The sequence below is a fragment of the Suillus fuscotomentosus genome (assembly GCF_016647785.1).
Source record: "Suillus fuscotomentosus strain FC203 chromosome Unknown F5891scaffold_15, whole genome shotgun sequence".
Taxonomy (NCBI): Eukaryota; Fungi; Basidiomycota; class Agaricomycetes; order Boletales; family Suillaceae; genus Suillus; species Suillus fuscotomentosus.
The window spans coordinates 403,001-416,131 of NW_024539527.1; the positions used below are offsets into that span (position 1 = coordinate 403,001).

The 13,131-nt window shown below is 45.9% G+C and overlaps 7 protein-coding genes across 7 annotated transcripts; 2 read left to right on the plus strand and 5 right to left on the minus strand.

Moving 5' to 3' along the window:
* Positions 1-1,240: 1,240 nt before the first annotated feature.
* On the minus strand, positions 1,241-3,711 carry F5891DRAFT_1021429 (tRNA modification GTPase TrmE). Its single transcript, XM_041361183.1, has 9 exons — positions 3,091-3,711; positions 2,796-3,037; positions 2,617-2,743; positions 2,426-2,569; positions 2,206-2,371; positions 1,988-2,155; positions 1,857-1,919; positions 1,694-1,797; positions 1,241-1,635 (listed from the first exon to the last, which is right to left on the minus strand). Exons 1-9 carry the CDS (start codon positions 3,551-3,553, stop codon positions 1,502-1,504), a joined length of 1,611 nt encoding a protein of 536 aa, XP_041228430.1. The 5' UTR covers positions 3,554-3,711; the 3' UTR covers positions 1,241-1,501.
* Positions 3,665-4,951, plus strand: F5891DRAFT_1021434 (calcium calmodulin-dependent protein phosphatase). The gene is made up of 8 exons (XM_041361184.1): positions 3,665-3,777; positions 3,836-3,874; positions 3,935-3,986; positions 4,052-4,150; positions 4,200-4,285; positions 4,337-4,431; positions 4,489-4,602; positions 4,649-4,951. Exons 1-8 carry the CDS (start codon positions 3,765-3,767, stop codon positions 4,682-4,684), a joined length of 534 nt encoding a protein of 177 aa, XP_041228431.1. The 5' UTR covers positions 3,665-3,764; the 3' UTR covers positions 4,685-4,951.
* An 88-nt stretch (positions 4,952-5,039) lies between these two features.
* On the minus strand, positions 5,040-5,640 carry F5891DRAFT_978330 (uncharacterized protein; the record flags this gene model as incomplete). Its single annotated transcript, XM_041376784.1, has 4 exons — positions 5,040-5,168; positions 5,210-5,306; positions 5,364-5,535; positions 5,595-5,640. 4 exons carry the CDS (start codon positions 5,638-5,640, stop codon positions 5,040-5,042), a joined length of 444 nt encoding a protein of 147 aa, XP_041228432.1.
* Positions 5,641-6,531: 891 nt separating this feature from the next.
* Positions 6,532-7,515, minus strand: F5891DRAFT_131604 (uncharacterized protein). The gene is made up of 6 exons (XM_041370605.1): positions 7,506-7,515; positions 7,272-7,452; positions 7,046-7,223; positions 6,982-6,999; positions 6,852-6,923; positions 6,532-6,803 (listed from the first exon to the last, which is right to left on the minus strand). The coding sequence occupies exons 2-6, from the start codon at positions 7,342-7,344 to the stop codon at positions 6,641-6,643; spliced, it is 504 nt and encodes a 167-aa protein (XP_041228433.1). The 5' UTR covers positions 7,345-7,452; positions 7,506-7,515; the 3' UTR covers positions 6,532-6,640.
* On the minus strand, positions 7,516-8,387 carry F5891DRAFT_131581 (uncharacterized protein). The gene is made up of 7 exons (XM_041370604.1): positions 8,189-8,387; positions 8,076-8,132; positions 8,006-8,025; positions 7,898-7,951; positions 7,807-7,846; positions 7,583-7,756; positions 7,516-7,534 (listed from the first exon to the last, which is right to left on the minus strand). The coding sequence occupies exons 1-6, from the start codon at positions 8,229-8,231 to the stop codon at positions 7,683-7,685; spliced, it is 288 nt and encodes a 95-aa protein (XP_041228434.1). The 5' UTR covers positions 8,232-8,387; the 3' UTR covers positions 7,516-7,534; positions 7,583-7,682.
* Positions 8,388-8,912: 525 nt separating this feature from the next.
* Positions 8,913-10,418, minus strand: F5891DRAFT_1142808 (WD40-repeat-containing domain protein; the record flags this gene model as incomplete). Its single annotated transcript, XM_041364935.1, has 6 exons — positions 10,086-10,418; positions 9,907-10,018; positions 9,555-9,855; positions 9,363-9,502; positions 9,195-9,315; positions 8,913-9,149 (listed from the first exon to the last, which is right to left on the minus strand). The coding sequence occupies exons 1-6, from the start codon at positions 10,408-10,410 to the stop codon at positions 8,913-8,915; spliced, it is 1,236 nt and encodes a 411-aa protein (XP_041228435.1). The 5' UTR covers positions 10,411-10,418.
* A 75-nt stretch (positions 10,419-10,493) lies between these two features.
* F5891DRAFT_1021446 (uncharacterized protein) lies at positions 10,494-11,774 on the plus strand. The gene is made up of 3 exons (XM_041361185.1): positions 10,494-10,746; positions 10,800-10,859; positions 10,910-11,774. The coding sequence occupies exons 1-3, from the start codon at positions 10,734-10,736 to the stop codon at positions 11,347-11,349; spliced, it is 513 nt and encodes a 170-aa protein (XP_041228436.1). The 5' UTR covers positions 10,494-10,733; the 3' UTR covers positions 11,350-11,774.
* The last annotated feature ends 1,357 nt before the right edge of the window (positions 11,775-13,131 follow it).

The window sequence follows — 13,131 nt, forward strand, 5'->3', positions numbered from 1 at the left end:
ACATAACATGGGATGATAGTGACAGCAATGCAAAACATGATAGCAGGGAAGCAATACAACAGTAAGCACAAAGGAGCAACAAGAATGGCAAGTAAGGGGTATGCAAGACAAGAGGATCTAATATCCAATGACAAAACAACATAATGAGCAATAATGAGATGGCAAGGAAAGTGGCAGTACAGAATGAGGGGAAGCTAGTGTCATAGATAATGTCACTGTTCTTCATTGACAGCCCTTCTTGTTCCTATACATTTATTAAACTAGACAACATAAAGAAGAATTCCACTTACTGAGCATACAATCTTTGTTATGATACATGCAGTGATAACATACCTAAATTGAAGATTCATACAATCTGCTGAGGAAGTTGGCAACAGTAGGAGGATGGTGGCTTAGTGGGAAGATGATGGTTATGAAAAGAAGTAGGAAAATAGGGCTGCCCCAACAAATTATAACTTTGGAGTCAATGATGTCACAAACTTTGCACAAACAAAAGAGTACTAGCTGCTGTGTGATGCAGCACAATGTGAAGTAGTCGATGAATTGCATAGCAGAAGTGCATGTGAGTGCTCAACAAAAGTGTGATTGACAACACAATGCATCAAATCGACAATAATGTAATGTAATGTTTTATGATGTGATGTGTAGACAATCATGTTGTTGAAGATTACACAATATTATAGCATTCTAATATATATAAGCACGGAGTGTTTGATCCCGCGGAACCAATTCGTGTCTACCCCACGTGCGCGCTCCATCTGAGCGCCACCCGCTTTCCAATTGCTCGATCTCTGTGTCTCCTATGGTCTCCTTTTGAATCCCAGCTGCACTGATCTCTCTCCTAACAGATCTTGCTGTCTCTGTTTTCATTTTTGGTGGGACAAGCATGCCGCACTGAACTCTGTTCCGGTGCGATGTTACCGAGATATTCATGGGCTGTTTTCAACAGATACTGAAGATGAAAAGTGCACTTTCGAGCGCGGAATGTTGTCAAGACTTTCGTGCGCTGTTTCCAACAGACTCTGAGGATGAGAAGACCACACGTGTTTGTGCGCTATTTGCAGAGACTGAGGATGAAAAGATGACAGCAAACATAGTGTATAAGCATCTGTTACTATGATTGAGGTTAAACTATGTCCGAAGGCGATCGGAGCGCTTGTAATTTATATGTTTAAACAATATTCCACTTGATCTCAACCATTTTGGCCATGTCCAGTTTCCCTGGGGGTCACTGTCGTATCAGGTATGTAGGAACTACACATGATGCTAAGTCAGCCATGGGTCAGATGTCTCAGATGTCCCAGGATCAAAATATTCTGCAAGGTGTAATAAAGTCCACCCACGTGAGTAACCAAGGGCATGGTAAGAGGAAAAAGACTATTGAGCAAGCAACGGATTTCTGCCCTATCATGCTTACTACTTGGCTAAGACTGATCAATATGGACGGTCTACGAGTCGCACAACATCATGCATTGACAGTAGAATCATACAAGGTCAGCAGTCATTTTCCAACGCAAAACGAACTGAATATTCCGCCCAGGACTTCCTCAACACCGACATCTAGTCCAGAAACAGAACCAATCGCACGAGCTGCATAACGTAGGGATTCTGCGGCGATGTCTACTTCCGAAGGAGCTGTGAAGTCGAGCAGAGTTGGTAGGATGCATCAGTGAAGCATGATAAATGTGCTTACAGAAGGCGATGAACTCTTCCAAGTGCATGACAGCTCGCTCAAGCATATCTCTATGGCGAGCATGCGTGATGAGCGGGCTGGTGTAATCGAAACCATCGCTGTATCTATCAAGGAAAGTCAGGATGTCCATCCAGCCAGTAGATATCTGACCTGTGTAAAGTACCTTGATCGTAAAACCTGTGCGAGACCATCTAGAAACGACTGGGTACCCTCTGATGTGCGAAGACTCGCTGTCCAGAACTGGGTCGTTTGCTGTTATTATAGTTATTGTCATGATCCGTGAAAGTGAGAGACTGGTTGAGAGGAAGGCTCTCGATAGTATCAGATTTATTCAACAAGAAAAGGGTATCTGGTTTCAAGTGGTTCTTGACCTCATCCGGGATTCGAACCAGGGCATTGTCTCGAGAGGATAAAACATCAGGAAGAGATAGAACACAAAGAGACAGATCAGCCTCCTTGACGCTGAGCGAACCATTAACAAAAGGGTATAGTGTATTATGACTTGCACATACGCGTTACCTGCACGACCCACCCCTACCTGCTCTACAGTGTCCAATGTTTCTCGCAGGCCAGCAGTGTCGCTCAGAACGACTGGAAAACCTCCAATGTCCAAGGTGAGCGTGAGCACATCTCGCGTAGTTCCTGGAATGGGTGATGTAATAGCCGCATCACGCTGAGCTACAATCGAGTATTTGAATTAAGGTCTCAAAAAGCGCGACTTTAAGGACGTGCCAAGGAAATTAAACAAGCTACTCTTGCCAGCATTCGGAGGTCCAAATATCGCAAGTTTTATTCCAGAGCGCAGAATCTCCCCACGACGGTTGTCATGCAGGTGAGATCGAATGCTGTTGATGATATTCAATGCACGATTATGAGCTAATATACTTGAGATGAAATTGCAAATGAGCCTGTAGAGGACTTGCCTTCTCTAATCATCGCTTCCTGTCCAAGTTCGTCCACGTCCTCGCCAAAATCGATAAAACCTTCAACAAAAACTAAACATTCCAGTATCTGTGACCTTAGTGCAGCATATCGCGCTCTCGCGGCCCCCTAGGAACATCTGGAGTAAGTTGCAAGTCCTAAAATCAGTAATAATTCCTACCTCAGCTCCGCTGACAGCAACCCTTCTTTGAGCTTCTGTTTCAGCATCTATCAAGTCGCGCAGACCCTCGACTTGGGTGAGATCAAGTCGGCCACCCTCGAAGGCACGTCTCGTAAATTCGCCTGGCACAGCGGGCCGACAGTATGGTAGTTTAGCAAGTGCACGTAACACTGCAGAGAGTACTGCGCGCCCAGAGTGGATGTGAAGCTCAAGAGTGTCTTCTGTGGTAAATGATTTTGGACCTAATGCACATAACCAAATATCCCGCGACCTGTAGCAAATAATCAGAACTCACTCTTGAAGAAGACAGTCAAGCTGTCATCGAGTCTCTCTTCGGTCTCTGGGTCGACGACGTGTCTGCGCTGGAACATCCATGGTGTCGGTACGGCTCCAGACTTATTTCTGCGCGTCACTCGTTGCCAGACCTCAAGGGCGTCGGGTCCAGAAATCCGAATGACAGCTATACCTGCTTTCCCAGGTGGAGTGGAAAGTGCGTATATAGTTCTACGCTGCGCATCAGAGAGCGTAGCCTCAGACTTGGCGCAGAGTGTTGTATGAGCATGACTGGCATACCCAGTAGCATCAAGCTGTGATGATGACCTGTTGAGGCGGTGTAATCTGCAATTCCAGCGGAAACTTCTATGTAGAACGACCGATGCAAGGGTGAAGTTATTTTCCCGAAATTGAACCTGTCTCCGTTGTATCCGTAGATCCTTCACAGCTTTCTGAATGATACTGGCTCGCCATTGTCGCAACATTCACTGCCCTCGAATTCCAGCTCGCCGTTAGTCGCGACCAGTACTACTGGTAGGATGACAGAAGGCGTACAAAGAGTTGTCGTAATTTCTCACGACTACATATTAATACAGCTTGCCCTTACCTCTCATCGCCGAGCACAAGATCTAACCGAACCGACTTATCCCATCCTTGCTATACAATCACATAGATTGCCCAGTTTAATTAGGAGCCATGGGTCAAACACGTTTGTTTATCAGATTTCCCATGACGCATTCATCTTCCACTCACCTCACGATGAACAGCGTCACAGTTCATGGAGGACATGCAGAAGCGGTCCAACTGTGCGTTCTGTGTTCCAAACCACTTCTGCTCTGCGATACTCATTTGACTGTGCTGCACAGTCACATCTGCTGAGCTGGAAAGATTGAAGAAACGCTTCATGAAGCTAGACAGGTCTATATCACTTCTCTAATTGACTATCATTACCATCGATCTCATAATGCATATTGCATATACAGTGATGGCTCAGGCTCCATAGATCGCGAAGAATTTCTGCAAATACCACAGATAGCTACCAACCCATTAGCCTCAAGGATGATCGCAATCTTTGACGAAGAGTGCGTCCACGAATTTCCGTGGCCGACTCATGATTTAATTCTTACGCAGTGGAGGAGGAACCGTGGATTTCCAAGAATTTGTGGGTGGATTGAGCGCATTCAGCAGTCGAGGAGGGCGAGAAGAGAAGCTACGATGTGCGTCTTCCATTTTGGTTCATCAGCCTGGCCTCACGTCATGATATCAAGTCGCTTTCAAAGTTTATGATGTGGATCGAGATGGTTTCATCTCGAATGGAGAGCTGTTTCTGGTATTGAAAATGATGGTTGGGAACAATCTTAAGGTCTGTCTGCGCTTACCCGACGATTTTGGAACTCGTTGTAATCATTCTTTGAAACAGGACCAACAACTGCAGCAGATAGTTGACAAGACGATCATGGAAGGCGATCTAGATCGTGACGGAAAACTTAGCTTCGAAGAGTTTGCCCAGATGGTGTCAAACACGGTTGGGGACATTTCTCTCACTTCACTGCCGATGCTCAGTCTTTTTACCTTAGGATATTGTCAAGCAGATGACGCTTGAAGACCTTTTCTGACAGCTTCAGCGTCGACGGACATTCACGCCCCCTCATACCCCCGCTGTGTCCGTCACTGGTCGTCTGTTGCATAATTATCCATTTCCCATATAGTGGCAACTTACATGTAGTATCGCCTTTGTTGTAGAGTATAGTCTCGGTCTCAGATCACCCTAACACAAATCACGGTACGTGAAAGCCGCTGGGATCCCAGGAAAGAGCACCTACTGTATGTCACTCATCAACAGAACTCGAATGACCACCTGAATAAACCACCTGAATCAAATTACAAGCGTGAATGCAAAACCCGTAAATCAGGTCTTTACTATTCAGTTTCAGGGTTTCGTCTATACCCTGGAATTTTTTGATTAGCCGATCAGGCGAGCTGCTGGTAATGCCAAGCACTCACTGGACAAACCAGGTCTGAATCAGGAGGGACGCAATTGCCTCCATGAACATTCTGTGTGAAATGGTAGCTCAATGCGGCACATTCAACGACGTTAGCCTACATGTTTGAGTCAGACACTAAAATCGAGCACGACTCACGAGGGAAGTCTTACCCAGTTGGTTCTGCAGTACGCCTCGGCGTAGCTGGCCTGGTTCATGAAGAACGTCTGGTAAACTGAATAGTAGCAGATCCAATCTACGAAGTTCAAAGTATCAGTGTAGATCCTCAAGAGACCACGTTTATTGAACGTACTGTGGTACTAAAAAGTGCTCTTGAACATCCGATGCCATTAGTAGAGGATCGAAAGAGAGATAAACCAACATTATTACCGATATTCTGACTATCATAAACCAGACCATTTGAGATGACTTGGTATCATAACGGGTTGGACCACCACCGGAGGGGGTAAAGTAGTCGGTAGTACCTTGAATGGGATGGAATAAGCTTGAAAAAGTCCAGAAGACAAGAGCATCGTGTACACACAAGTATCGATATCAGGGCAGACATTCAATGTCTGACGCGGACGCATTATGATGAAAGTTTGAATTTCGAATATGAAATTCGTTGTCCATAAGTAATCAGCGCTTGGCCGCTGCCAAGATCACGCGTTTCTCAGTGATAGTTGAGCAAGCTAGTGTGTCGACCTGAACGTCAGCTGAGCTCTTCCTAATGAAATGATGGCTTTGTTCTCGTACGTAGTAAATGTCAGGCGAATCAACATCTGATTGCAATCGTTTTGATCGGTTGCTCACAGGAAGCTTCATCTGCGACGGCACCAAACATGGCAGCAGAGGAAGAGCTGCATGTCACAGAGCTCGAAACCAAGAAGTTCAAAGAAGCTAGCAACGTGACCGAGGGGTTCGTAAGTATTTGTTGTCCAGCGTCAGTCATTTTCAAATTCTCAGTGCGAGGGTCGGAAACATTCCAGCCTTGCTACTTCCCAGGCTGCACGTCTGACCGAAAAACGTTGCAGCACCTAATGAAAATCCTCTCGGATCTTGGCCACCAAGTCCCACCTAAAACCATTGTGTCTGCCGTTGATCACGGCGGCCAGCGCTGGTCCATGTGACTAGTTCAGGGCTTCATCTAAAATTTTTAATGAAGGAACTCACTAGTTATTACCCCCTCATAGAAACTGAGAGACGCCTTGCCTACTAGTCCACCGCAACGAGTTAGCTCGGCTGAAAATTGTGCATTAAATTAGTGTCAATGAGCAGATAATGATCCGGAGCAAATTATATTGGGCTGGACCAGAAATAGAACCTAAAAACGCCTTAGATCCCTAGCACCGCAATGCAGGCAGTTGGCCCAACATAGCAAAGCCTGAGGAGGTTGCCAGTCGTGACAACCTCTGGATGTTTGAAATCGGCGAAGCTGACAATGTTTTCACGATCCAGATGAAGACAAAGAATGAACTCACAACAACACACAGCACCCGTGTTATTTACATCAACAAAAACCCGCGTAAACAGAGAGATATCATACAAGTTGAATTTATGCTGGGTTATACAAATACAACACGCCATCTTTTACTCTTCGTCTGGCATTCTCGATGAATCCGCGCTGGTTCGGAGGTTTACAAGCTCAATCACCAATGAGGAGTGCACAGGCTCAGACCCGGGCCTTGCAAAGCGCCCTCTCATGTTGAGTAGAAGACGGTTGCAGAGCAAGGATGGTAAAGCAATAGACCAACTGTCAATTTGTTTTAGAAATGTCACACAGAGGGAGACAGAGACCCACGGCATGAAGAGGTCGATATAGGAGGGATACCGAGCCCAGACAATAGTTGATCCCATTAGTTCTATGAAGATTCTGTAGATGGCAAATGCTAAGTACGCCGTAACAACCACGTAGAGGCTGACAGACATACACGAAAAAGTATAATAAACTTGAGTAGTCGTTAGCATATCTCATCAAAGATAACAACAACCAACCTATCACGAGCCAGAAACGTTGCAAGTTCACTGCGTTGCTGTCGGTCCAGAAAAACTTTCTTTAGGACAAGTATGCAAATGATAGGTTCAAGGATCAGCGCTGGCGTCCAAAAGATTGCAGAGAGTGGAGCAAGACCATCAAAGAGACAGCCCGCAGGAGTAGAAACTACTGGAAATCCTGTAAGCGGTTCATTCAGTCGATTCTACAATGAAAAGCCAGACTCACTTTCCACGCGAGCGATCGTCAGGCCAATGAGGAGCGCCATCGCTGCGAGCTCGATTATACTCAGGACAACCATCCAAGAGAGTACCCTGCGACTTCGATTATAAATTGCCCACACCTTGAAGGATGTTAGTTATCGACTTTTCGTAGGAAACCGCTGTACTCCCTCTAAGCTGCAGTATTGCTGATACAAACAAAGGTTCAATGGTGATGGTGAGGCATGGGGTGTATACTTACTTTGAACGGAAATAGTCATAAGGAGTGCACTGTCGAATCATGAGTAAGACATCGAGAGGAAGTGACCCGCGACTTACATGGTATTGTTGCATATCAGGTAGGTGACGCAACTAGACCAGAGGAGGAAGTCAACCTTATGGATGTCTTAGTAACACGAACATACGTCTTGATGAATGGTTAGCGTAAGACGGTGGAAGGGTGTATGAAGAGAATTACTTTGGATGATATCGCATTATACGGGTTTTGTTGTACTTTGAGCACTAGTCAACAGAATTAGGAGTGATCAATAGTTCCTACTCACTCATGTCGAATGTGAGCCATACCGCTGGAAGCCAGCGGTTCTCGAGAGCGCATTAGCATAATACACATTCTTCTCTATCATACAAACTCACAAAATGATAGAGACATGTCACCCAACTCTTCTTCTTCAGCCATATCAGATCAATCTGCCAAACCGAGCCTTAATAGCTGCAATCGCTGGAACCAGATTGACGGTTTACCTCGTCCTCGATAGTGATGACTACCAGAAATGAGAGTCAGCGAGTAAAATACATCGAAAAAACTCCTTACTGTGTTCATAAATGAGAAGTCCCAGCGCTGCAGCTCGTGATTGCTTCCCAATGTTCACTGATCGACATATGTTCATCAGTAAACAGCTCAAGGAACGAGTCGCAATCACCAACAAGCTCGCCTAGCAGACAGAGAAATCAGAGTCGTGTCCAACATGAATTAAACAGCTGGAGATATCGGTAGGATGACATATGAAGCAGAGCCGGCTTTAAGACTCGGTACGCGAAAAACAAAGGCTGAGCTCAGCCGCGAGGCAAACGTATGTGGTCACTGCTTGGTCGCAGCCCCAATCCGGTTGGATGCCATGTAGTATGGATAAAACGGACCCGATTACGTAGCGGGTTCTGGAGTTCTCGCTCCAAAAAGTTCAAAATTGCCGGCAGGAAAATCATGAAGCTTGACTAATACTGTTCGTGCCGAGTCCTTGAGGCAGGTCACCGGCAACTCGGGACAATGCTTTCAACCAAGCTCAACATACCGAGCGTAACTGCATTGTGAGCGGAGAAGTGTACGCCGGGAACCTTGATAACATTTGCCGTGCAAGTTTTAGAAGCTTGCAGCGACCGATCGAAAAATTGATTGGCTGTTGGCACATGCTTCCAGGACCCTGACCAGGCACACGGCACATGATGTAAGCAAATGCTGCCATCTCAGTGTGAAAAATAGTCGCATAAATTTTTTCAGAGGGCAGATACGACTCGGAGCAATGAGCGCATACATATGTGCCGTTGATAATCGTTATTGCCGTTTTCCGTAATCGGATAAGGGTTGATTGACACTGCTTCAATGACATCCAAGTTCCCGTACTGCCACTAGTTCATGTTCACGATTGCCGCTTTACTTTTTTACCTTCCTAGTAAGGTAGTTCATAATGAGCAAACGTGGAGAGGTCATTGATAGAAACATTCTTACTGGCTCACTCTCGCTGATATCCATCTCGTCATCACGTTCCCTTTTCAAGATAGCGGAGTCCATATCCATCGCACCTTCATCGAACCCCGAAGACTGTCTGGGAATAGGGCAACGCCATGTACTTATCTTTGAATCCTCGCCTCCCGTGACGAGAATTTCATGCTGTTACAGGTGAGCATTAGATATCACCGCACCAAGAAAACGTACGTTTTCATCCCAGAGGACTGAACGGACCACTCCAGTGTGACCCTTGGCCCATACCGAATTTATTGCCCATGGCACAGATGAGTCTGTCACATCTGAACTCGAGAGAAGGGCCACATCACCCCTGTGCAGAGGTGTTAAATTGCGAATTACGGTCACGATGTCACATACTCGTTCGAGCCAACAAATACAGCGAGGTTACTGTCAGATCGTTTTGTATTGTGACATGTTATCAAATAATCGGTAACCCAGGTTCGCCCATGGCTATGAACGGAGGGGCGGCGAATGTCACAGTTCTGCAACATGTCAAGCTTTGCGCGGCATCATGAGGAATAAGTATATTGACGGGTGATTGTAATGTACCTCATTTGACCAGCAGCTGAATGTTTCCATATCACTTGCAGCCCAGACACGATTGGTGGACGGGTTGCGGATCCATCCTGCTTGAGAGATGCTACAGCCCCAACTGCCAACGTTTAGAACTGCTTCATCCTCATCATCTTCCGCAGAATTTGATGTGCTAACCAAGCCATCGGTGGAAGCTGATAGTAAGATCTGTCCAGATGTTGGAGACGGGCAATTTTTTAGAAAGTGCACTGCAGTGATGTCGTCCGAATGTGTTGAGCCGTGAATATGAAGTGGTATAGCTGGTTTCCGAGGATCCCTTTGATCTCGTATTGAAGTTCACAGCCTTATAAAGAATGGTAGGACCTACCAATAGAGTATAAATGCGTCCTCCTTCTGTAGGCCCGTTCCCGCAGCAACAGTCAAGCCATCATGAGAAGCATCACAAGACAAAACGGTACTAGATCTCCCAGATGCTGTCACTAGTTACCAATAATACTCTTGAGTTGTCAAACACGAAGGTCCAGTCGTAAAGTATGAAAAACATACTTTGTATGGCCGGAGCGCCAGAACGTTCATCCCAAGCAATCACACACCCATCCTTACCAGCAGATAGAAGTGTATGCCGCTCGGATCCCCCGATGCTTCTGACGGTTCGCAAGGCTGTGGTAGCGTTTTGATGGCCTTTAAGTGTCTGGACGCATTTCAAGAATGACTTGTCAAAAAGATGAATTGCATTTGACGGAGCAGAAGCAGCAGAAACATAGTAATTTCCCAACGATGTTAGTGCAAGAACATAGCTTCCACCAGGGTGAGTGGTGGACTTTATTTCTGAAGAGATTGTCTCGAATGAAGGAGACTCGAGTAGCGACATGACTGCACTTTTGCAAGCCCTTAGACAGATGCAGACCACGTGTAAATCAAGATCACGTCAGCAGATTATCTAGCCTTACTACGTACGAACTTTCCCTCGTCATCGTCATAGCTTTATTTCTTTACCACCACTTGCAATTGCAAGCGTCTAGATCCTGTTCCACCGCAGCTGTTTTTCTTTTCGACTAAAACACCCACGCTCTTTTCAACCTACAGTCCTTTCGTCGTTTCCCTCTAAAGATTCTCAAACCTTGAGAATCTATTCGCATAGACCAAGAACAAGCATTTTACTTCATTGCTATCTAGTCTACTCCCACTTTCAACATGACTCGTCGGGGTGAGTATTTAAACGCCTGAATCTCGCGTGCGAAGACCCAATGCATCATACAGCTCCTCGTATCCACCGTCTCCCACAGCGCCTTGACTACAACCTGATTCCTGCGCCTCTGGGTACGTGTGAATTCATAACTCGAGTCGTAACACTAATCAGATTCTTGCAGATCTATCTCTTCCGCTGGCTACGGAAAAGTCTTCTTTGCCAGCCATTATCATTACCCCATCATCTCCAGCAGCCGACGCACCCGAGTACTACATAGCGTTCTTAAAACCGCCTCCTAAGCCTACGTTTCGTGAACGCATATCCGAGTATTCCCCTTTCCAGCCACATTTACCCCTGAAGGCCCGGAGCGCTATCATCGTCTCCCTCATTCTCTTCATTCTGGTCTGCCACCTTCTGGTGCACCTTGCTGTCCGCCGCCCACACTTCGATTTCATCGCATCCTCTGATAATATCTCGTCACTCAAAGCGAATTATCATCAGGCCCAAAATTCGTTCTTGGACTCATTTGCTTTATATCTCAAAATTTTCTGGAGTGGACCAGTGGCTGGAGATGCGCGAAATTTCATAATCGAAGATTTTTCACAGCCAGCCTATCGGTAAATGTGGCAGGTTCGCCCATTTTTCAGTATATAAACTTGATACAAAGTCTGTGCAATCTTTCCATGCATTCACTGACAGTCATATATCAAAGTCATCTTTGACCGAACTGACTTGTTTACAGTCTCATTACATTCCTTTCGTTTATATTTATCTGGCTGTGGAAGTCGAAATGTTTAGCTAAAGTTCTCCCGTGTATCGTGATAACTGCACAGGAAACTCTTTGTTTTGTATTTAGTACCTGAACCATTCTACACAGCGACGTCAGGTCTGTGATATCCTGATTATACGCTCTCTAGGTTCGATACCTGTCCAGTTGGATCCCATGTATCGGCAACCAATACACTACCTTCAAACAATTTATCGACACTTCGATACTCTTCGCGGTTTCTCGCAGTGCATCTCCTTCAAGTTGAGGCCCTTCATGGTGATGCAACACCATAGCAGTCGTACATCTCTCTGGAACGCGGATAACGTTCACTGGGCCAATTTGCAAATACGCTTCGAATCAAAGTTCATGTGGAGTTTCTGTTGTAATTATTGTGCCTTACTCATGCTCGCTTCGTGTTTAGTGTGTTACAGCTGTCGTCCTATTGAGTACGACAGTGTTGCTGACACCAAGCATAATCCACTCGTTCCTTCGGCTAGTCCACGATATTCCTTTTTTTCCTCAGTCTCGCTATTCGGGCAGGACAGGATTGAACATGTCTCAGCTAGAAGCCATGGCTAGATCCATATCTGACTCGGAGTGTTGCTCATTATCGTCCTCGGGGACCATCTTGGGGAATATCGACCCCCTTCCTCGTCGCGATGCTCTAGATCAACCTGTCATGACCATTGCACCCACTTTGTTTTCTGGTCATGTGCTTTTTGACAAACTTGTTTAACTCCCCCTTTGAACTTTCCACCCATGATCCCATCAATTACGTCATGGTGATTTCATTGCCATCTCCGTTGGGTGTACCTGTAATTCCAACGTCATTTTTGTTGTCTTCATTTGCGACCAGCAGCTGCACCATATCACGCGTCGTGGCCGTACGAGAAGGTGATTTTGATAAGAATAAAGATAAATCTCATCAGACTACATCTTCTGATGATACCGCATCTTCAGTTTCTTCCGCAACCCGTGCCACTGACTCTAAACGTGGTGGGCAAGACAAGACAACAGTCAAGACCGAAAACAGCGGAACACCACCTGGATATACATCAATCATAGCTGCGCGGGACATGTGCTCAGACAACAACCGTCACGTCATATTATACGTCAAGTCAGTACGGTAGGATGCCGCCAGTCTTACAGTAGCAATTGCGAGGTATGCTCCAAAAGCCAGGATCGATATGCAATTGATGTTTGAGCTTCATTTAGCTGCACTATCACTTTGTTTCATCATCGTCATAGGACCACAACAACTCGTTTTGCAAACTTCGGCAGTGATAGTGACCATCACCTCCGAATGGACCCCCGGGTTACACACCTATCAACAATGATACTGAGAAGCACTAGTCCTGAGAGTGTTCAACCATTGCTCACTGGAACTGTCGCGTCTGTTCCGTCTCCACAAGTCCAAGTGAGCATTTGCGCACATCTGGAAGGGTATTTGATTAGCGATCAAGATGCCGCTCTCAAGGGGACAGTTCGAAGCCCATGAGCGAGGTACTGTCAGACTCTTTTGCACATGGGTCTTTCGCAGTTTCTTCACGGTTCGTAAACCTGCACCGAACAACCACTTTGCAGTATTCAGCATAAGCCTCAGTACATTGCACACGGGCGATAACTTGGAGTCG

What these genes read in the sequence shown, in the direction of transcription:
- F5891DRAFT_131604 (XM_041370605.1), bottom strand. Translation starts at nt 7,344, where the DNA reads ATGGTTGTCCTGAGTATAATCGAGCTCGCAGCGATGGCGCTCCTCATT. An exon ending in GACGATCGCTCGCGTGGAAA is followed by an intron (nt 7,224 to 7,271) that starts GTGAGTCTGGCT and finishes AACCGCTTACAG; the next exon opens with GATTTCCAGTAGTTTCTACT. An exon ending in TATATCGACCTCTTCATGCC is followed by an intron (nt 6,804 to 6,851) that starts GTGGGTCTCTGT and finishes ACAAATTGACAG; the next exon opens with TTGGTCTATTGCTTTACCAT.
- F5891DRAFT_1021429 (XM_041361183.1), bottom strand. Translation starts at nt 3,553, where the DNA reads ATGTTGCGACAATGGCGAGCCAGTATCATTCAGAAAGCTGTGAAGGAT. An exon ending in CTTGACTGTCTTCTTCAAGA is followed by an intron (nt 3,038 to 3,090) that starts GTGAGTTCTGAT and finishes TATGTGCATTAG; the next exon opens with GTCCAAAATCATTTACCACA. An exon ending in GAGAGCCTTCCTCTCAACCA is followed by an intron (nt 1,920 to 1,987) that starts GTCTCTCACTTT and finishes CTGGACAGCGAG; the next exon opens with TCTTCGCACATCAGAGGGTA.
- F5891DRAFT_1021446 (XM_041361185.1), top strand. An exon ending in CCTGATTCCTGCGCCTCTGG is followed by an intron (nt 10,860 to 10,909) that starts GTACGTGTGAAT and finishes AGATTCTTGCAG; the next exon opens with ATCTATCTCTTCCGCTGGCT.
- F5891DRAFT_1021434 (XM_041361184.1), top strand. An exon ending in ATCGCAATCTTTGACGAAGA is followed by an intron (nt 4,151 to 4,199) that starts GTGCGTCCACGA and finishes ATTCTTACGCAG; the next exon opens with TGGAGGAGGAACCGTGGATT. An exon ending in TGTCAAACACGGTTGGGGAC is followed by an intron (nt 4,603 to 4,648) that starts ATTTCTCTCACT and finishes TTACCTTAGGAT; the next exon opens with ATTGTCAAGCAGATGACGCT.
- F5891DRAFT_131581 (XM_041370604.1), bottom strand. Translation starts at nt 8,231, where the DNA reads ATGTTGGACACGACTCTGATTTCTCTGTCTGCTAGGCGAGCTT. An exon ending in ACTTCTCATTTATGAACACA is followed by an intron (nt 8,026 to 8,075) that starts GTAAGGAGTTTT and finishes CATTTCTGGTAG; the next exon opens with TCATCACTATCGAGGACGAG. An exon ending in ATGGCTCACATTCGACATGA is followed by an intron (nt 7,757 to 7,806) that starts GTGAGTAGGAAC and finishes TAGTGCTCAAAG; the next exon opens with TACAACAAAACCCGTATAAT.